The 23,310-nt window shown below is 39.8% G+C and overlaps 1 protein-coding gene across 2 annotated transcripts in view; it reads right to left on the bottom strand.

Annotated features, from left to right (window-relative positions):
* Positions 1-4,504: 4,504 nt before the first annotated feature.
* Positions 4,505-23,310, bottom strand: part of KCTD1 (potassium channel tetramerization domain containing 1) — an 85,633-nt gene continuing 66,827 nt past the window's right edge. For both annotated transcript variants that reach the window (XM_037805605.1, XM_037805604.1), the window contains exons 3-5: positions 21,324-21,468; positions 11,914-12,219; positions 4,505-5,450 (exon numbers count right to left, since the gene is read on the bottom strand). In XM_037805605.1, the coding sequence (XP_037661533.1) occupies positions 5,292-5,450; positions 11,914-12,219; positions 21,324-21,468 (610 nt within the window). In that variant the 3' untranslated portion in view covers positions 4,505-5,291. The remainder of the gene's footprint in view (positions 5,451-11,913; positions 12,220-21,323; positions 21,469-23,310) is intronic.

The following is a 23,310-nucleotide window of genomic DNA, read 5'->3' as shown; positions in this document are numbered from 1 at the left end:
AAATATATAAATACCAGAAACGGGAAGTTCTGTTAAGTAAATTGCATAGTCATGAAAATAATTCAGTTATAGCTCTTTCACCTTAAACAGAATAGATGTTTCTAAAACAGAATATTTACTTACATAATCTTTCCCCTACTGCCATTATAATTTCTAAGTCAGAGTTATTTTCTCATAACTCCTAGGTAAGGTAACCGCCCCCTCCCCCATAGACACACACAAACTCTTTCTTCCAATAGCTTTCCACTTCTGTACAGTCTACTGTGAATCCCAGCTTTTCTTCCAAGCAAGGTTAGTCAAGTGATGGATCCAGAGGATTTCTGCAAATCATTAAAAGCCTCATGTTAATTAGGCATACAGAAAATATAAAAGGAAATAACTAGCTTAAACCAAAAACACTGACAAAGCAGCAGGACTGCATCTGGTCGGTATGTCATGGGCACCACTGAGGAGCCACATGGCAGCCACACAACAGTGTGAGGCCACTAAGTCACTCACTTCTTAAATTCCCACCAGAAGGTGTGGGTGTCTTTTCTTGTATGTCCCTGCTCTTCTCATCTACTCTCTCTCCCTGGGTGGGCTCATCAATCTCAGAGCTTCCCCACCCCTTGTGCTTTAGACCTAACCTCTCCCAGATTTTCCGACAGGGGGACCCAGCACAGAGGATACAATGACAAATAAGACATGGCCCTGCCATTTGGCTTTTAGTCTAGCAGGAGAGTGAGACATGTAATGAGATAAATCAATATATTGAGTAATAAGCAATGAGAGATATACAGTCTGTGAAACATCACCATCTGGCTATCCAAAATGGAACTTATTTGGGCCTCTATACCTTTTCTTTCTCCTTTTAGATTTCCTATCTCAGTTCAGGATGCCCCCTTCCATCCAAAGCAGGAATCCATTTCTTGCACTGCCCACATACAGTTGGTCAAGTTCTTCAGAAAGTATCTCCTAAACATTTCTTAAATCATTCTTTTCTTCTGCATCCTCAGAACCACTTCCCAATATCATGTTATTAACTCCTCTTACATGGACCATTTCTATAAGGTCTTAATTAGTTTATCTGCTGAGGTTTGGGAGTGTTTCCCCCTAAAATCCATCTTCCACATTGCAGTATGGTCACGTCCCTGTTACAATGTTTCCTCATTGCTTTCAGAATATCTCATCTCCGTAGTGTGGCCTGCAAGGCCCTCCATGATCTAACTCTTCCTAGACCTAACCTCATCTGTGGAAACCCCTGGCCTCCAACTTAATGCTTTCAGCTGCCCCATGTGAATTGTTCAAGTCTCCCTGCTTTAGATATATTTATCTTCTTTGCTTAATTGCAAGCAACTCATTATCAAGACCCTCTTCACCTATCAACCACCTCCCCATGTACACCTCAAATGGACAAAGTGACCCCTTTTCTATGGTTCTGTAGCACCCTATTTGTATTTTATTGCACTTACCACATGATATTGAAATATCTATTTACATGTCTACATCTAATGGCAGACCTTAAGATCTTTAATAGTGGAAATCTGACTTTTATATTTATGCCCCCGACACCTAGTAATGAAAAACAAAACATCATTTTCTTAGTTGGTAAACTATCTGATTTTTTACATTAAAATAACATTTTTTAAAAATGTTTTGTAAATACGCAATGACGCGTACCACATATTGCCTTGTACTGAGGTTAGTTACGGTACATGCTCCCCCTGGCAGAAACCAGGTCATGGTCATGCTGGTCTCCCCCAAACTGAGCAGAATGCCCGACATATTATAAAGGATGCTTGAAATATTTAAATACAGGAATAGATTTCCATTGTAAAGAGAAAATGTTACTAATTAATCTACTTTCTTCCTCATCTCAATGCCATGGAAACTTACTTTTTTTTCAAATAGTTTGTTTTGGGCCCTCCTTATAAAGCTTAACTGAGCATTAGTCTTTATCCCATCATTTACTTGATGTCTCAGAAATCTAGTTTCTTGAACTGAAAAATGGGGATAACACACCTCTAGTGTGGTCATAGGATTGAAGGAGTTAGGGGTGGTACGGTCCTTAGTCCGTGCCTGGCACACAGCAAACACTAAGTGGATGGCTATTATTATTACTATGTGGGAACTCACCTAATATTTAGAAACCAGTGTAGAAGTGGCTTGCTTTGTTCTATTTTTCTAAAATACTTCTTAGAAAAGAGCTGGTTAATGATTATACTTTGCGTGGCCTGATCTAAAGAAATGTATTTTGCTTAAAAGAAAAAAAAAAGGTTATCTTGATTACCAACAATTCAGACAACAATAGCTTTTTTTTAAAAGTACACTTTATAACCACCAAGGTAATGGCTCCTTCGGGAAAAGATTACCTACCAATGGATGTCAAAGCCATTGAGTCAGAATCACCATCATCAATACACAGACTGTATGTGCCTGATGATGTGATGCAATGCAAAGAACATAATGTCACTTAATAAAAATTTAACCTGACTGGAACAATGAGAAAACAATCAGACATATTCAGATTGGGCGGTGATCTATAAAACAGTTGACCTAGATGCTTCAAATAAGCCAATGTCGTGAGAGACCAAATAAAAAACAACCAAAAAAGAGTGAACAAGGATAGAGAAAGTTGAGGAAACCTTTCTAAATTAAAGGAGTCTAAGAGACGTTTACTAGTAAATGTAAATGGATAATCCTTGATCAGATCTTTCAGGGGACAAATAAGCACAGCTGTAAAGATCATTATTGGGACAACAGGTGAAATGTGAATATGACCTGTATATTGGATAATAAAAAGTGGAGAAAAAAATAAGATGTGACTCAGTTATATTTTGATTGACCAGCTCTATCCTGAAGTACTTTGGTATCTGGGAATCTATATAATATAAGGCCTAAAAACCTGAAATGTACAAATAATATATTTGCCCCATTGAATTGGATCAAAGTTTTTGTGGAAGACTGTGCAATTGAGTTGTAGTTGTATAAATGGGCATAAGAACTTATATAAAAGAACAAAGTGGAGGCTAATAGCTAAGGCACATAACTCTGAGAAGTATTTGGTTGGGACAATATTACCTTTACATACATTAACTGGTGGCAATAATCTGTGGAATGTCCCAAAGTGGAGCCCTTATTTTATTGATTTCAGGAACTTTTGCCTAATGAGAATGGATGACTAGTAAAATCATTTAGCAATTTTATTCTTTCAGTAGGGATTTGGTGACTGAACAGCTGGTGGAAGCAGTTCCAGGCTGTTCTCTGTCTGAGCCAGTGGTGTATTAGTCTCAAATAAGGGAAAATTAAACAATGGTATGGAAGCCTGGCTTGCCGTCATTAAAGTAATTCAGTGTTTGGGCTGCCTCTGTGTTTCAGGGAATGATAGGAGCCATTAACTGCTTACTGTTAGTTTCAGAAGCCAGAGATATTTTCATTACTGGTGTCCTCAGGCATATACTTTTTAATTTAAAAAAAAGAAAGAAAGTTCAGGATGTAACTAGCCCATCACCACAGGAACTGTCTCTGCAGCTGAAAGGCATTATAGTTTACCTGTCAATCTTATCAGCATGCCAGGTTTATTCTGAGTGTCTGGAATGAGGAAGAGAAAGTAGGGAAGAAAGGTGACAGTAAGGCTGGAAGAAGAACTGGAGTCACTAATGACTTGGAAAAGCAATGGGCTTAATTCCAAAATGATATTAAATTTCAGTTTTCTTACCTCTCTGGCTAATAAAGATCCTGAGGTTGTTCCCTATTTCTTCCAAAGTCATAATGTCCCAATTTTGGGGATCTTTTGGGCAGGTGGTGTGATGGATTCAAGTTGGGCACAATTTCTTTGTCACTGTCCCCAAGAAGAGGTGGACTTTATTTCCCCTCCTCTTGAATCTGGGCTAGTTCTGTGTCAGTTCAACCAACAGAAAGCAGCAAAAATGTACTGTGCAGTACCAGGCATCAGCTTTTCAAGGACTGCAGCTTCCACTTCCTCCCTCTTGGAACACTTGCACTGGGACACTCCCTCTTGGAACCCAGCTATTGTTCTGTGAGAGACTCAAACTACATGGAGAGGCCAACAGCCAAAATCAATTGCCAGCCCAGTGAGTGAGCCATCTTGGACATCCCAGCCCAATCAAGCCCCCAGATCACATCACGTGGAGCAGCAGCAGCAGCCCAGCTAAGCCCCAGTCAGCAGACAAGGATGATACAATGACAAGAGATGATAAAATGTTGTTGTTTCAAGCTGCTATGTTTTGGTATAATTTTTCTGCAGCAATAGGTGTAACTGAAAAGTTCACAACAAGGAAGCTCTATCCTGCTAACCAATGCAGAATAAACAAGCAAGGGAAATGACATTTGCTGAGTTGGACAAATGAACAAATGATGACACCCTTAGCTTTTAGTGGGTTTTGTCTTCAAAACTGGCACCAGTTTTTAAGCCTTTTTTTTTTGATGCTCCACACGGAAGATGAAAACAGAACATGTTCATTTTAATCCAGCCTCACCCCAACATGTGTGCTTCACGCAGACCTTATTTTTTAAACAGAGTTTATTGTATTTAATACATTATAAAATTTGAAAAATTGTAGGAAAGCAGCAGACTCAAACTGGAGCAACTCTTAACAAGTAATAATTCTGGCCCCTTTGCAAAACTGATCCGTTTAAAAACAAAGTAATGTTCACATCTGTGAGGCAGACAAAAAAGTGTGACTTCTGTACAAACTACATTTAAAATTTCATGTCTAACATCTTTCAAATGCAATGGGCTCATGAGAGTTTTTATGCAGTCCTGCCTGGTCCCTGCCTAAAGAGAGACATGAATCCTCCATATGCAAAGAAACTGGAGTCAAGGTATTAAAAAAAAAAAAAGAAGGAAGGAAGGAAGGAAGAAAAAGAAACAATAGATGGCTGTTTGGCAATGGGAAACTGTAAGGAGACTGTGTCCTCACTGGTCATGGCTTGTTTACTGGTCAGCAGGCCCTGGAGGCCCAGGACACTTCACGGCCATCACAGCACCAACTGTAGCTACCACCTTTTTTTTTCTTTTTTCTTTTTTCTTTTTTTTTTTTTTTTGCATTTCCTACCTTTTGACATATATATATATATATTTATATATTTTTTTTACACCTTGAGGATATCACTATTCCAATTGTTCCCATATGAATACAGGTGTGGTCTCTATTTGATATAAATGTGTCTTTTATTCACTGTTAGGTCCAGGACTTGGTTTGCTGTCTCAACTGCACATCGATGTCCCTTTTTTGTTTGCGCCTTTTGTTTTTGTGGGTTTTTCCTTTTTGCATAAGAAATATGTCCATTTAGTCCAGAGGCTCTTGCTTTATCCGGATGACAGAGGGTACACGGGGTGTCCGTCTCAGTTCCCGCCGCAGGACGTATTCACTGAACTGGGACGAGTCCACACCTCCCCCACAGGAGCCCACGATTTCAAATCCTCTCTGCTGCAACCTCTCGAGGACCTGCAAGGGGCCAAAACAAACACGTGGGTTATGGGCTAGAAGGTCCTTTGACCTAATAGCCACGTGAACACACCAATAACAGTTCCAAAATCTGCGGATCAGTTACATCTCTGGTCAATCTCATCCAACCCCTAGTCTCTTTGAGCTTCCTCTCTCAAAGGAAGACCATGAATTAAAGGCAGGAGAGAGGGAGTAAATGTTTCTAATAGAGGTATACCTCATGTTATTGCACTTCGCATTATTGCTCTTTGCTTTGTTGCACTTTGCAGGTGTTGTGTTTTTCTACATATTGAAGGTCTTGTGACAACCCTGTGTCAAGCAAGTGTATCAGCACCATTTTTTCCAACAGCATGTGCCCACTTTGTGTCCCTGTGTCACATTTTGGTAATTCCTGAGTATTTCAAACTTTTTCATTGTTATGTCTGTCAGGGTGATCTGTTATCAGTGATCTTTGATGTTACCACTGTAATTGTTTTGGGATGCCACAAACCATGCCCATATAAGATGGCAACCTTAATCAATAAATGTTGTGTTATGTTCTGACTGCTTCACCAGCTGGCCATTCCCCATTTCTCTCCCGCTCCTCAGGCCTTCCTAGTCCCTGAGACACAACAATATTGAAATTAGACCAAATAACCCTACAGTGGCCTCTAAGTGTTCAAGCAAAAGGAAGAGTCACATGGCTCTCACTTTAAATCAAAAGCTAGAAATGATTAAGCTTAGTAGGAAGGCATGTCAAAAGCCAATAAAGGCCGAAAGCTAGGCCTCTTCTGCTGAATGTAGTTAGCCAAGTTGTGAATGCAACGGAAAAGTTCTTGAAGGAATTTAAAAAGTGCTACTCCAGTAGCACTTTTCTTATCATTTTATTATACAAATGATGAGAAAGCAAAACAGCTTTATTACTGATCTAGAGAAAGCTTGAGTGGTCTAGAGAAAAGTTCAAACCAGCCACAACATCCCCTTAATCCAGGGCAAGGTCCTAACTGTCTTCAATTCTATGAAAGCTGACAGAGGTGAGGAAGCTGCAGAAGAAAAGTTCAAAGCTAGCAGTGGTAGGTTCATGAGGTTTAAGGAAAGAAGCCGTGTCCATAACATAAAAGTGCAAGGTGAAGCAGCAAGTGCTGATGTAGAAGCTGCAGCAGGTTATCCAGAATATCTAGCTAAGGTAATTGACGAAGGTGGCTACACTAAACAACAGATTTTCAATATAGACAAAATACCCTTCTATTGGAAGAAGATGTCAGCTAGGACTTTCATAGCTAGAGAGGAGAAGCCAAGGCCTGGATTCAAAGCTTCAAAGGACTAGCTGACTCTCTTGTTAGGGGCTACTGCAGCTGGTGACTTTAAGTTGAAGCAATGCTCATTTACCATTCTGAAACTCCCAGAGCCCTTAAGAATTATGCTAAATCAACTCTGCCTGTGTTCTAGAAATGGAACAACAAAGCCTGGCTGATAGCACATCTATTTACAACATGGTATACTGAGTACTTTAAACCCACTGTTCATACCTACTGCTCAGAAAAAAAGATTCGTTCCAACATATTACTGCTCCTTAACAGTGCACCTGGTCATCCAAGAGCTCTGATGGAGATGAATGTGTTTTCATGCCTGCTAACACATCATCCATTCTGCAGCCCATGAATCAAAGAATCATTTTGAATTTCAAGTCTTATAATTTAAGAAATACATTTCGTAAGGCTATAGCTGCCACAGATAGTGATTCCTCTGATGGATCTGGGCAAAATCAGTTGAAAACCTTCTGGAAAGGAGTCACCATTCTAGATGCCAGTAAGAACATTCATCATTCATGGGAGGAGGTCAAAATATCAACCCTAACAGGAGTTTAGAAGTTGATTCCCATCCTCATGGATGACATCGAGGAAGTAACTGAAGATTTGGTGGAAACAGCAAGACAACTAGAATTAGAAGTGGAACCTGAAGATATGACTGGATTACTACAACCTCATGATAAAACTTGAGCAGATGAGGAGTTGCTTCTTATGGATGAGCAATGATAGTGGTTCCTTGAAATGCAATCTACTCCTGGTGAAGATGCTGTGAACATTGTTGACACGACAACAAAGGATTTAGAATATTACATAAATTTAGTTGATAAAGTAGCAGCACAGTGTGAGAGGATTTGACTCCAATTTTGAAAGACGTTTTACTGCAGGTAAAATGCTATCAAACAGTGTCACATGCTACAGAGAAATCTTTTGCAAAAGGAAGAGTCAATCAATATAGCAAACTTCATTGTAGTTTTATTTTAAGGAATTGCCATCAGCCACCTCAGCCTTCGGCAACCACCACCCTGATCAGTCAGCAGCCATCAAAATCGAGGCAAGACCCTCCACCAGCAAAAAAGATTATGATTTGTTGAAAGTTCAGATGATAGTTAGCATTTTTAGCAATAAGATATTTTTTAATTAAGGTACACACATTGTTTTTAGACATAATGCTACTGCACACTTAATAGACAACAGTATAGTGTAAACATAACTCTTAGATGCACTGGGAAACCAAAAAATTTGTGTGACTGACTTTATTGCCATATTCACTTTATTGCAATGGCCTGGGACTAATCCACATATCTCTGAGGTGTACCTGTACCTGTAGAAATGCCATTACATGCTTGCATTCCACATGCAAGCTCACTTAATGGTTGAAACCACCCAGCATTATGGGTGGTGCTTGCCTCATTTTATAGTGGAGAAAACTGAGGCTCACGGCTAGTAAGTGATGGAATTGGATTTCCAACTCAGGGCTGTTTGGCCTCAAATCCCATGTTTTTTCCAATATGTGAAATTGCCTTCCCTGCAAAAAAGAGAGTGTTCACATTTCAAAGTGCATTTACCACAAAGATATATTCTATGAAATGAGAAAGGATATGGAAAGATACTAAACCTATCTGAATTTACCTAGCCAGTGGTTCAGTCGTACTCTGTCATTCAAGTTTCCCAATCCTGCTCCAGTTTGGAAGATTAACTTAATTCAGTAGCAGAACAGTTGGACTACTGACGACAATTGAGGTTTATCTTCAGGTTTGCAAATTTTTGGCATTTGAAATAGATTTATTGCCTTGTGCGTGTGCACTGAGAGAGGCAAGAATAAATTGCAATGGTTATCTCTTAGTAAATATATGCAAAATAAAGATATTCTAAACTTCCCATATACCTTTAAGCTTCATAATCTGTTGTTTCATTCTGATATCAAATATCTAATGCCAGAAAGATCCCGGGGTCTATCACTGCATGTCTGATATTCTTAAATGCAGGAAACTTTTTGTACCTCTTAGGCGAAAATATAGAAGACTGATCTAGGGCATTCTGTTTCTTTGGGAATCTGACAAATATTAAAATTGCAAATTAAAAAAAAGTTTTTAAATTTAAAATTTAAAAACTGCTGGGATTTTGTATATAATTAAATTATTTCCACCCCACCAAAAGGCAAGATGATCCAATCATAATTAAAAAAAAAAGAAGCCCGGCTCAAATTCTTTTTTGGAATGAAGTGGCATATTACTAAATAAATACCTTTCAAAATGCAGTCAATAAAAAATGAACCCTTATTGTTTATTTATTTATTTTTGGTCATCTACTTTTATTTGGAGTATAATTTGCTATCTTGGAAAACAGTTCACTAGATATGACTAGAATGCAAGAGAGTGTATTTGCTAAAATTTTAAACCTCCAATGCTGGCAAATTAAAAAAAGGAACCAAATTCTTATGAGAACCAAATTAACATTCTATCCTGCAGTGCTCTATTTCTGTAGGTAAATTCAAAATGCATAACAATTAGCATAGGGACAGAATGGAAGAAAACAATCCCTAAATTCAATATAGAGAGATGGTTTGGTGGCAGGTGAATCACCAGTGGAAGAACAGCTCACAAGGAGAACTCCCCAGCAGAGGCAGGAATGGGATCTGCAGCAAGAAACAGCCCAGCATGCTCGGCCAAACCACTGGAAAGGATTCTTTACCATGATTAGGTGAAGAAATACAGAGGTAGAGAAAGCTGTAAACAATTAAGACCCTAACTCTGATAATCTGTTTTTCTTTCTGTGTTGTTATGGTAGCTAAATTGCTAATATAAGGAAATCCCTAAGCCTCTTCCTCCCCAGGGGTTGAGATGCATAATACGACATTCTACCAGGCATTTTTCAATACGGTCCAATGTCACCTTGGACATGATCAAAGTTTATTCCAATGAATGCAAATAGCTTATGCTTCTTGGCCTTTACTTTTTAAACATCGATTTGTTAACAGCAAAGTTCCTTAAATTTAGTGATCACTGTGTGACGGTAACTCAGTGTAGTATCATGTATCATATGTCCTCTCCCCACGCCTCTGTGTGCCTACAGGACAATGCCAGCTTCTCAGCCGGTAGAGCAGGAAGCAGGAGTGGGTCATGGCAATGTCATGCGGCGTTAATCCAGATGAAAACGTCCACATCTGGTCAAACTCAACGATCTGGGAAACGTGTCAAGCCTATGAATCTATGGTTGTTTTCACTGCCTGAGGGGTGGGGCCTTGGAGAAGTGATGAAATGCTCTCCTAGCTCTGAGTTCTGCCCCTCCTGCATCTCTGGTGGAAAGCCAGGGGCAGGTTGTGTGGGGAGGGGAAAGGCGTTCTGGACCGCAGGGGCTTTTATAAATAGCAGGGCCCCACTCAGGAACACTGCACAGGTGGCACACAGGGAGTGCAACGCACAGCCCCAGAGGTGCCATTTGCATGGGTGGGAACGCGAATGATGCCCTCTGGAACTCCACAACCCAGCAACCACTGCTACCTGCCAGAGAGTTTTTCTGCCAGAGTTTTCTGCTTTCAGATATCTATTCATAAATTTTAAAAATTATCAGTAGTTGTGAAACAATCCTCAAGGAGCAGAATGGTATATAGGGTGTGTGAGTCTTAGCTGTGAGAGAGCTTTTGTTGGCTAAATATTGAACAAAGGCATGGCCCCATCAAACTCCTACTCAGTTGACTTCAAATAGTTTGTGTAAGAACCTGGAGTGAAGACCCAGGTGTGCCTCTGTTTTTGTGGTCTAGCCATACAATGGAGTATTATTCAGCCATAAAGAGACATGAAGTTCTGATACAGGCTACAATATAAATGAACCTCAAAACATTATGCTAAGTGAAAGAAGCCAGACGCAAAGGGTCACATAATACATAATTCCATTTGTATGAAAAATCCAGAATAGGTAAATCTATAGGGCTAGAAAGCAGACTGGTGGTTGCCAGGGGCTGGGGGAAAGGGGGTGTTAAGGATTGAATTGTGCCTCCCAGAAAGCTATGTCCAAATCCTAACCTCCATTCCTGTGACTGTGACCCTATGTGGAAATAGGATCTTTGAAGATGTTATTAGTTGATATGGGGCCAAACCCATGAAGGTGGCCCCAATCCAGTATGACTCATGTCCTTATAAGAGGAGGAAATTCTGACACAGCCATGTGATGGAGAGAGAACTTGAGTTATGCCATGGACAGCCGGCAAGCCCACCGGAATCAAGCCCTGCCAACACCTTGTTTGGACTTCCAGCCTCTGGAACTGTGAATCAATGCTTTCTGTTGTTTTAAGCCAATTTGTGGTACCTTTACAGCAGTCCTAGGAAATTAAAATAGAAGGAATGGGAATAACTGCTTAATGGGACTGGGTTTCCTTTTGGGGTGATGAGAATGTTTTGGAACTAGATAGAGGTGGTTGTTTTACAACCTTGTGAATATAATTAATGCCACTGAATTGTTCAATTTAAAATAGTTCATTTTATGTTATGTGAATTTCCCCTCAATAAAAAAAAAATACAAATTGTATCAGGTCACTCTTTTGCTCAGAATCCTCCAATGGTTTTCCGTCTCACACACACACAAGCAAATGAACCAAAACCAAAGGAAACCAAAATAGAAAATTCCAGCGTGCCAACCACCTTCAGAAGGCTCTCCACGGTCTATCCCTGGCCAGACTCAGGACTTTTTCCTATCACCTATCTGTCTCCCTCAGTTACTTTCTGCAGAACACTAATATTCCTCAGTCTGCTGAGCAGCCCCCCCATCTCAGGATCTTGAGAGCTTGCCAGATCCTCTACCTGCAATTCTCTGCCCCTAGATAGCTTCTTATCACTACCTGACAAACATATGCATTGACTATTGTTTGCCACCCCCACCCGCTTCCGTAATGTAAGTTCCAGGAAAACAGAGATGTTGTCTCTTTTGTTCTCTTTTTGTTTCTCTATTTATATCTCCAGTGCTCATACCAGAACCTGGCACATAGTAGGTGTTCAGTAAATATTTAGTGGTATGATAGAACGCATGCTGTAAAACGGTGAACATATTCTTCTACCCAATAGCAAAGACAACACATGAGTTTTCCAGCTCTTTGGAGGAAAGGAACTATATGAAGGCAAGGTTAAGTAAAAGTATTATGTGTGACATTCGATGCCACACAGCATATGACAACCTTGTACCTGGACTGAGTTTAGATGACAGTATCCATTCAGTGGGAATCTGATGACGTGCGTTGAATCGTGATTCCAGCCTGCGTTGACTGAGTTGCACATCACGTCGCCGATCTCCGGGAACACTTCTTCTATCAAGGATTTATCACCACTGAGTGTGATCCTCTCTCCGAGGTCTGGGGCAACACGCACCACTAGGCACTCACAGGGCCTGGAAAAGCGACCAGTTTCTCTGTCCTGCTTCCATCTTTCCATCTCCAACAACATTGGCTGAAGCTGAAAATACTTTGCCTCTTCATATAACAAAGTGTAGTCCTGAAAAAAAAAAGATATTTCAGTCTAAAATACAAAGATAACGTAATGAAAATGTCCAAATAAAACAGGTGATCTTTCACTTCCATTGTTTATTTCAGTAATCAAACATGGTTGTAAAATTTTCATTTGTGCCACATTTGTAAAGCCTGAATTTCATAGACTGAATTTCTTTCCTTCCTTCCTTCCTTCCTTCCTTCCTTCCTTCCTTCCTCCCTCCCTCCCTCCCTTCCTTCCACAATAAAAGGAGCTAAGAGTTTTTTTGACCATAATAAGGGCCAGGCAAGGTCCTCTTCTAAGTGTTTCACGTGAAGGAACTCCTGTAATCTTCACAATCATCCAATGAATTAGGAATCTTTATCATTCTCATTTTGCAGATGAGAAAACAGATGTGAAAGGATTCACCCCAAGACTTTTTTCTTTTCATAGACAAATGTCTTCCAGGTATTTAAAATTGGATTGTGTTGGTGAGAATCCAATTTATATCATCTCTGATAGAACACATGCACTGAACAAGGCAAGGCACAATTGCGCAAATGGCACCCATCCTCAGAAAAGCTATTGCTTCTGTCACCTTCTGTGCTGCATGGGAAAGTTTTCCAGGAGTGTGTGGGGCGGTGAGACGGTGGGAGTGGGCTGGGTCCATTGTGAGTGGGTACCTGGAGAGCAAGTGTGCTTTCACTTAGACTTGTATGTTTATCTGAAATGGATTGGGGGTGGCTGGTGGATATTTGGAGGGCTAATGCATGCCCTCAGCCACCTGATGGCACTGCCGTCCTAAAGTGAGAGCTACACATTAAGCCTTAACTCTTGGAAGATTTAGGTGTAGAAAATAGTCCGCTTCTGAAAGCAAAATCACCCAGGCTTTAGGCGTGAGTTTCTTTTTCTCTTGCCCTTTTTTTTTTTTTTTTTTAAATATCTATTGAATTAAAACAGGAATCTAACAAACAAGTATTAAAACAGAAAAATGGGAAGACAAAAGAGAAATCAGGGAAGCAGCAACTTAGGAACAATGCTAACAAGTGGGTTAATATTGTGCCGAAACATTGCTATGGTCACAGTCATTTCTGGGTGTGAGATAAGTGATACTTGTCCAGACACCTTGGTGACTGAGGTTTTAATCAATGACACAGGCATTTCTCCTCTCCTTCCATGGGCTGGCGCAGGCCAGGATGCCTTGGGCTTGCCAGAGAGCTAATTCTGTGAACCGTGGTCTGAGTGCCGGCAGGATCTGACGGAACATGGGAAGGCGAGGGGGACTGGGAAGAGACTTTTTATTTTGTACTTTGCTCTTTCTCTTGCAAATCAAGCAGCCACTGCATTTATCCATGACTTCCAGAGAAAACAGTGTAGAGAGGCGAGAGAGTACCAGGAGGCCTCTTTTCAGATGTGCTAGTGGATCATTCCACTTTGCCTATTGAGAAACTTGGTCCAGGTAGAAGATGCTGTTGTAGACATGCAGAATGGGCTGTGGCTTCATTGTGTCCCTCTCCTGGCAACCCCATTACAGAGGAGTCTCGGTTCCCTACAGGAGAGGAAGTGCACTGCTCTGATAATCTTTGCAAATGTTTCTACCTGCTTACCCTCCTGACCCACAGGAGATACCGTTTTGGTTAAAGGAACTGAGAACCAAACCAGGGTGTGTCCACTCTTGAGAGAGGCCAGCACTGAGGCCCCAAACCCAGTCTGAGGGGTAGGAGTGGGGGTGCTATAGGTTCCTCCTGATCCACTTGGGATCTCTATTATGGAGCCTGGTCACCTTTGGATTACAAAACCTGTGAGATAGTGGCCCAAATACTTTACTTATTAATCAAGATTATAATTCTCAAGGAGACTTTAAAACCACATTGAGAGTTACGTAGGCAACAGAAGTGAGAACTTCTGCTACTGCTTTTTATTTTCTGGTGAAATTTCATTATAACTTTTAGCACAAGGAAGGATGTGGACTCCAATGAAAATATGCTTTGTCTTTCTAGAACAATCAGATCTTCAAATCTTAGAGCTAAGGTGCCTAGAGAGATCTTCCTGACCAATCGTGACTCTATGCAGGAATACTTTTCAATATTGCTGAATAGTGAAACTATTCAGCTTCTGATTGAATGCTTCCAGTGATGGGGAGCTTACTATCTTACAGGGTACAGAATTTACTTTATTGGCGTCTCTGCCTGTTGTAAATCCCTTCATCATATTTACCTGAATTTCTCTGTAATTCCAATTTATTTGTTCTAATTTTGCCCTCTGGGGTTAGTGATTCTAATCTGTCCTTGACATGTTAACACTTCAAACAGTTGAAGACAAATGTTATGTCTTAATATTATCCAGACTGAAAGTACCCAATCTTTTCAGTTCTATCTCATTTGTTATGAATCCCAGGTCTGGTGTGGACTTTGAATTTTTCAAATCTAAAACAAAAAGTGAAACTAGTATTTCAGATGTGCTCTAACTAGGGCACTGGAGGTGGTCTAACCTCTGTTTGCCTGGACATTCTACCACTATTAATGCACCCTCTATTAGTTTCTTATTGTTGCTGCAACAATTACCACAAATTTAGTGGCTTAAAACACCTCAAATTTATTGTCTTACATTTCTGGAGGTCAGAAGTCTGAAAGGGTCTCACTGGGCTAAAATCAATATCTGGGCATCCCTTCTGGAAGCTCTAGGGGAAAACCCGTTTCCTTGCCTCTTCTGGCCTCTAGAGGCTGCCCACCTGCGTGGCTCATGGACCTGCATCACTCCAACCTCTGCCTTCATCATTATGTTTTCTTCTCTTACTCCGACCCACTTGCCTCCCACTTTCACCGACAAGGTCCCTTGCAATTACACTGGGCCCACTTGGATTATCCAAGATAATCTCCCCATCTCAAGGGCCTTAATTTAATTATATCTGCAAAGTCCCTTTTGCCATGTGAAGTAACATATTCACAAGTCCTGGAAATTTGGATATGGACATCTTTGGGGCCATTATTCTGCCGACCACATAGCATAAGGCCACATTTGCCTTTTTGACAGTCCCATTACACTGTCAGTTCACATTTTTGCTAACAGTGAACTAAAATCCCTATAGCTTTTTCATAAAAGTTGCCATTAAGTTTGATCTCCCTCATTCAGTTTTCACAAAATTTTTAAGATCTTTCATTATTTAACCCACCTTAAATGTAATACTGTGGGTTCTGAACTTGTTCCAATGAATTGAGAAAATTTGGACTCTCTCATCCAGTGTTCTAGGTCTCCCTTTCATTTTTGTGTCATTTGAGACTGGGATGAGCTGGGTGTTCTGCTTCTAAAAGTGAGTCATTTCTCAAAGTCCTGTAAGGACAGGGCTGTGCACAGGTCACTATTCAGATTGATGTTCATCCAATAATTTAAGACTCTGGATTTTGACCGTTCAAGCAATTATAAAACCTGTAATTCGAAAATCATCCAGCCCATTATTGTGGCATTTGCTAGCCATCTTGCTAAAATGTGTCTGGGTGGGACTCTAAGGAGAAGGCTGGGGGTCCGGGATGCACCAAAGTACTGCCCAGGGATTCTCCTTAACTGTTTAGGGCTCCTATTTCCTTATCTGTAAAATAAGGGGAATAAATTACACTAAAGTTGAATCCATCCTAATATTGTATGGGTCTATGTCCATGAAAGTGCCCTGATCTACCACATCATCCATCATAACCCCAAGTTAATGAAGCTAATGTAACAGGATTTGGGGTTAGAAGGTCCCCCTATACTGATTCTGATTCCTCACCATCTTGTCTTCCTCTGCATTCACAAACCATGTGTTTAGTACTCCATTCCAAAGTCCTGCCATGAATAGCAGAGCTCCTCCCAAAAAAATCTTGCTAGAATTCATCATCATCTGCTCTTGGAAAATTAGGGAAACACTGGCTCTTTTTAGACCTCTGGCATCTCTTAGTGACTTCTCAGGGATCCCGGTAGTGGGTATTCAAGTGAAAGTTTAAAAGGGCTTGCTGAATGTCACCCTGCATGGGACCTAGCCTTGAACTAGCTAAAGCCACCAGGTGGTGATCTACCATCTCTTGACTATCTTGGCTCCGATTCTCCCTTAATTGTGCTCTTCTATCTGGTTTCCAGGGTAGTGTTGCTGCCTGTGCTGGGGAGAGAGATGATAAAGAATAGCTGAGTAATGTGCTTCTCTCCAACATCAGCTCACCAAACCGATTTGCCTCTAAGCATCAGCTGGCCTGAGAACTAAAAAGGTCCTTCTTGTTATCGTTACCATTTTCTGCACGGTTAAACTCATACTGGCCATTCATTTTCCTGGCAGGCTCCTTTATATCTGTCTCTCTGTACTTCCTATCACACATTTCCCATCTCGGCTCATCAGAGAACTCCCTGCAGAGTCAGTTCATGGGTTGCTTTCTTTAGAAACCTCATCTTGCTTTCCTTCCTTAATCATAACCATTTAGTTTTATTATCTAAATCCCATATTGGGTTATAGTTTATCATGTTTCCACTTAGATTTTCTGATCTTGTGCTCATTCCCATCTTGTCTCTAAAACTTTTGAAATCTTCCTTCCTTAAGCCTCAGTTCTTTCTTTGGCTTTTACAAAGTCTAGATGACTGAGCCCCTTCTTGCCAAGGTACTTTGTCTGGTAATGGGCAGAAGTTTATGAGGCAGCATTGGATTAAGCCCCAGTTCTTCATTGAAAGGAAATGAATCCACTTTTCCTCCCCGAGAGCTGAAATTTTGGCAAGGCAACTCAAGAATGTACTAGGTGCCATCACTCTTCCCCCTGCTTCCATGCCAACTTTATCTCTGTTGATTAAGAAAGCATCAGCCCCATTTCCTGCTTAGTCCCATATCCAGTTAAAGGGACAGAGGCTACTCATAGAGTGATTATCATACTTAAATAATTGTAAAACCCCAGAAAACATATTTAAAAAAAATTTTCTTTAAGATTTACCATGGATTTTTCAGAATGGACAGATCAAGGTCTCATTTTACTGAATAAGTTCAGCTTCCCTAAGGCCCTGGAGATAGGTACATGGACCAAGAAGGTAAATATGGATGAGACTCCAAAATGCAAGTGGACCATATTTCAAAGGCTTGTTTCTTGATTAAATACTTGGAATTCAGAAAATATTTTCCCCAGAGGAAAGAAAATGATACATACAGGGTATTAGTTTCCTATTGCTGCTGTAACAAATTACTACAAATTTGGTGGCTTAAAACAAATTTATTCTCTTACAGTTCTAGAGGTCAGAGGTACAGAGGCTCTTTGGGCTAAAATCAAGTTGTGAGCAAGGCTGAATTGATCTCCTTGTCTTTTCTGGCTTCTAGAGGCTACCCACATTCATTGGCTTGTGGCCCTCTTCCATCTTCAAATCCAGCAGTCTCCTCATTCCCTTCATCACATCTCCTCTTGGACTCTGACCCCCTGCCTCCCTCTTAATGAGGATCCTTCTGATTACTCTGGGCCCACTTGGATTATCTGGGATTATCTACCCATCTCGAGGTCCTTAACCTTAATCATTCTGCAAAGTCCCTCTTGCCATGTGAGGTAACATAGTCACAGGGTTTGAGGATTCTGTTATCTTTGGGGACTGACATTCAGCCTACCACATGTGGTTACTAGTTCTACACAGCCATTCATGAAGGCCCATTTAACTCCTCACGTACAACAAATTCAACACACCCACTCAATCATGCATTTTAAAGTCAGGTTATGTGCTAAACACCACATAAGATCACGTGGCCACAGACATAGTTTTTCTGTGGGTAAGGCATCCCATTCCTACCTGAAGCTCTAGAAGCTCTTCTAGTCACACTCAGGACTGTGGGATCTGGCTTTGGGGACCCTCAGCAGTTCTTAATTCCCCAGTAGGCAGAGAAGGGAAATATTAGGGCACCAGCAAGGCACTGTTAATTGGCCAATCTGGTTTACTGGGTTGAATACTGACCCCCCCAAGTATGTCCACCCTGAGCCTCAGAATGTGACTTTATTTGGAAATAGAGTCTTAGAAGATGTAATGAGTGAAATGAGGTCACACTGCATCAGGGTAGGCTCCAAATCAAAAATGACTGGTGTCCTCATGAGAAGTGCAGGGGAGAAGGCCATGTGTGGACTTGAAGCAGAGATTAGAATGATGCATCTGTAAGCCAAGGAACACCAAGGGCTGCTGCAAACACTAGAAGCTAGAAGAGGAAGGAAGGATTCTGCCCTACAGGTTTTGGCGGGAGCACAGCCCTGCTGTCACCTTGATTTCAGAGTTCTAGCCTCCAGAACTGAAAGAGAATAAATTTCTGTTGTTTTAAGCCTCCCAGTTTGGGGTAATTTGTCACAGCAGAGACAGGAAACTAATACACTGATACTTGTAAGGTGAAAGCATTTCTAAGTTACAGCTGGGTGCACAGTATAAAGCAATAAATAATTACAAATGTAGTTCATGTGACCGCAGAGAATTGGGGGTACAGGCAAACCTAAGCTAGACTGGGGCAGGGAAGGGTTCCTGGTTGGGGGGGTGGAGGTGGTGACGAATAAGAAATGACACACAAAAGCCAGGGAAAGCACACCAGGCTGACAGAACAGTGTGTTCTGGAGAGGGAATGATGATCTGAAGAACTAGAAGTCCTGTAGGCATCTGTTTAGGGTAAGAGTTGGATGAGATGGGCAGGGGCGAGAGTGTCGTATGTGGGAGGTGATGAAGAGGGAAAAATCTGGGATGACTCCCATGTTTCTGCCTTGAGCAAGTAAGTGGATTTTGGCGTCTTTTACTGAGCTGGGATGCAAAGAAAGAGGAGCAGGTTTTGGGGGCAGAGGGCATGGCAGGGTGAGCTTATTTTTGAGCATTCAGGGAGAGATTCAGAGTCGGTATTTGGAGATGCAATCACTTAAAATCAGGCCATTTCAATTTCCCAGTAACTGAACCTCCTGAGGAAGTCCAGGTTTTACAGCCTAGATAGCAAGACATATCACCATGCAAGTTCTACGACTGTTTATCCTTACTAAATATACATGTCTGTAGCCATGATAATTTGTTCCTATTTATGTACATCATTCTACACCCTTATATTTTCACCAAACAATAAATTTTTAGTGGATCTTTTCCCTCATCAACAGATATAAATCTCCCCCCATTCTTTTAAACTATTCCACAATATGGATACTCCATAATATTGTTAACCATCTGTCACTGTTAGGCATTTTTTTAGTTGTATCCAGGTTTTGCTATTAAAACATGGCTGCAATAAACAGCCTGTGTAACTGCATCTTTGCACATTTGTGTGAGTGAATACTGCTAGAGGATAAATTACTAGACATAGAAATTGCTAGGTCAGAGAGTAGATATGTTTGAAACTTTGGTACCTACGCTAAATTGTGCTCCAAAAATGTTTAGTCATTTTCACTCTTAATGACACTAACTTCTCCAAGATATTACCAATCTTGATAAGTTTTGCCAGTCTGAATGATGAAAAGGTGTATCTTATTTAATTTTGGTGCATTGATACTATTAAGATTGAATATCTTTTCAAATGTTTATTGGTGATTTCAATTTCTTTCTTTGGGAAATCTTTGTTTATATCTAAAAAAGTTTCCTATTGTGCTATTCGTATGTTTCCTACAGATTTTAAGTAGCTCTTTTAGTATGGCTATTAAGCTTTTGTTACAAATATTTCTTCTAGTCTGACATTTGTCTTTTAGTTCTATATGGTATCTTTAATTGAACAATTTTCTTTTATATTTTGAAGGATGCCTTTTGCTTATTGTTTTGCTTAGGTAGGCCCTCTCTGCCCCCAAATTATATTTTAAAAATTCCTTTATCTTTTTTCCTAGTACGTTTATAGCTTTAATTTTTATGTTTGTTTTGGAATTTTTGAGAACTTACGATCTCTGGCTTTCTATTTTTTCCAAATGTCTCAAGGGTCTTTTTGTGACTATTCCATTCTTTTCTCACTGATTTGAAATACCACCTTCATAATACATCATATTCCTGTGTACATATGCATCTGCCTCTGAACTCTGTTCTTCTCTATTGGTCATTTGAAATTCCAGACCATGTTAGGATCACACTGTTTTGATCATACAGCTTATCACATGTTTTGATGTCTGGTAGGACACATCCACCATTGCCCACCACCACCACCACTACTACCACCTGCAATAGTTTCTTTAGTTAGTCTTTAGCATTTCTTTCTTCTATAAATGGGTCAAATTTTAGTTTTAGAAATCTTGTGATTTAAGTGGGTCTGCTTTGAGTGTATAGAGAATTGGAGATAAATGACATCTTTAAAACTTGGAGGCTTCCCATCCAGGAACACAAGAGTGTCTCATCATTTATTCAACTCTTCTTTCAAGCTCTTTGTAGAGCTTTGTGGTTTTATTAATCAGGCTTTGCACATTTCTTGTCTGGTATATTCTAAGGTATGTTATAGTGTTTGTTGTGAATGGCATATTTTTTCCCATTGTATTTTGTAATTGGTGCTTGCTAGTGTATGGAAAAGCTATTGGTTTTAATATGTTGATCCCAAATTTAGACACACTTTAATGGATTCTTTATCAGTTCTAATAGTATTCAGTTGATTGTTTAGAATCGTCTATTTAAATAAACATTACTGGCTGCAAAAATGACATTTTTGTATATTCTTTTCCAATATTAACACTTATTTGTTTTCCTTGTCTAATTTCAGTGGTTAAAGTTGCCAGCACAATGTGGGATTGTCTTGGTGTGACCAAATTTAACTCTTGCTACTAACTTTAAAGGTAATAATTCTAAAATTTTACTGTTAGGTATAATGTTTGCTTTAGATTTCTGAGAGAGAAAATCTTTATTAAACTAAGGAGGTTTCCGTTTATTTACTAGATTGCTAAGACCTGCCAGAAATGAGCATTGACTTTAATCAACTTATTTTCAATTTGTTTAAATGAATTCCAACTCAGCTCTTTAAATAAAAAGTGACTCTCTTTTGGTCATGTAAAACTTTAATGACCATATTCTCTATTTAATGAAGATAGTATAGCAGTGGCAAACAGATCGCTAATTCTATTAGAATTGGTACATGTTAAAAAATGTAGAACTAGAAATATTTTTTGGAGCACACCAAAAGCAAATCACATATATATGCTATTGGCAATTTAATGTGGATCCCTCACCTTGAAATCGTCAGGAATGAGGAGTTTTGATGTTCGTAGAAAATTCAAGATATATCTGAACATCTGTCCATCTCTGTCAATGAAATAGTGCTGTTTGAGACTGTCCAAAACAATGGGTTCTGTACCATCAAAAAGTCTTCCGATTCTGTGATAAGAAAGAGGGAATAGTGAAGACAATTAGAATCAATTTGTTTGTAAAAATATTTTTTTTAAGAATTTTAACTGCAAAAAGCAAATTAAAAAAACCAGGAGACAAAATAAAAGAGGAAGAACCAGGATGATACCTTTAAGGGGCAGTACAAAGCTTGTAAGCAAAACGTAGCCTAGTTATTTTCAGGTCCAGTAAATAAGAGAAAGTGTCAGTTCTTCCTTCTGCATAGGGCAGGCAGGTGGAGTGGGAGAAGGCAGGAATAACTGTGCATGGGATTGCTGCTCTACCCTGGAGGCCAAGTGTGATCCATGGAGAGAAGAGCAAATCATATCCATCATCCACAACAGATGAGAGGGAAAATGAGTGAGAAAGATGAGTGGTTTGGGCAGATAGATGGATAGGGACTGGTACAAAGATGGATGGATGGATGGATGGATAGATAGATAGAGACAGACGGAGGGAGGGAGAGAGGGAGGATGAGAGAGAGAGGGAAAGACAGAGGAGGAAAAATCCTAGGGCTACTGTAGCTTAACTGGTTAAAAAAATTAGAATCAATTGTTCAGCCATTCAGACTAAGAGCTGCCGTCTTGTGTCACTGTCAAAGGTAACAGTTTTGAGGATGGCATGAGGAAAAATCATCCTTAAGTAGTTAACAGTTCTCTGAGAGGTGCTGGCCTCTGCCTAATAAATATCCCAAGACCAGCCAATTCAAAACAGTCTCAGGCTTTCTGAGGCACATTCTTTTATTCACTGTCTTTCACCTGGGAAGAAAATGTTCCTGACATGGTGATTATGGCAAAGTGCTGTCACTATAATGGAAGATGGTGTCTTTCTCCCTGTGCTACTTAAAACAACCTTCTCAGCTACTTAAATATATGTTATTGCTCCAAAGTGTCTTTTAAACAGGTTCTCCTAAAAAGCAATTCTGTTTTCAAGAAATCTGTTGTCCAAGCTTTCCTCACCCACAAATCTCAAACTTACAAAAATAAATCAATGCCTATATTCAATTAACAAAAGGAATAAATTAAAATATTACTGGCCTAGGAGAATATTTTTTCCATTAATATACAATCCCAGATCTTTAGGTCTCAGCAGAAAACATTTTTAACAGCCAAGCATCATTATAAAAAATAAATATTTGACCACCCCAAAAATGTGACCTAGTTCCAGCAAATAAGCAGCTAAGGGTCATTTTAAAATGTAGAGATCTGTAAATTTTTTTCCATTTATACAGCTAACACTTGTATAGTGTGCTACAATTAAGGCATTTTGCAAACATTCTTAATTATACCTTTGAGGGATGCTGAACCTACAGTTTAGTGTACATTCAGTTAAGAGAAAGCAATCACATCTTACTATGAGCAAACATACTCTATCAGAAAATAGAATTTACACCCTAGAAATCATTTCCCTTACCAAAAGGTGCATTTTGCTTTTCACTAATGGTATAGACAAATGGCTCCATTTATTAATGAAGCTGTTGCTAATCTCATAACAAGCTTATCTCTGACTTGGGAAATCATTTTATTGCTTTGGAGATGATTTTGAAATCAAGCATTTTCTAACATTATATTTAAATGAGACAGATGTAATGGTAAATCAATCATTTCACCCCCTCTTAAAATGCAAAACACCAACCAACCAACCATAGGAAACCTCTATACAAGGAAGGAAGGAAGGAAGGGAGGGAGGAAGGGAGAGAGGGAGGAAAAAAAAAGGTGCATTTGTGTTTCAACAAATATCTTTTAAACAAAAGTAGAAAATTCATGTCCTACCTGAAGGCAGTAGCAAAGAAGAAAGCAAATAATTAAAACAGGGTCATATTTCTAAAACTGA

This window comes from Choloepus didactylus, chromosome 16 (genome assembly GCF_015220235.1).
Source record: "Choloepus didactylus isolate mChoDid1 chromosome 16, mChoDid1.pri, whole genome shotgun sequence".
Lineage (NCBI taxonomy): Eukaryota > Metazoa > Chordata > Mammalia > Pilosa > Megalonychidae > Choloepus > Choloepus didactylus.
This window is presented reverse-complemented; position numbering and strand designations above follow the sequence as displayed.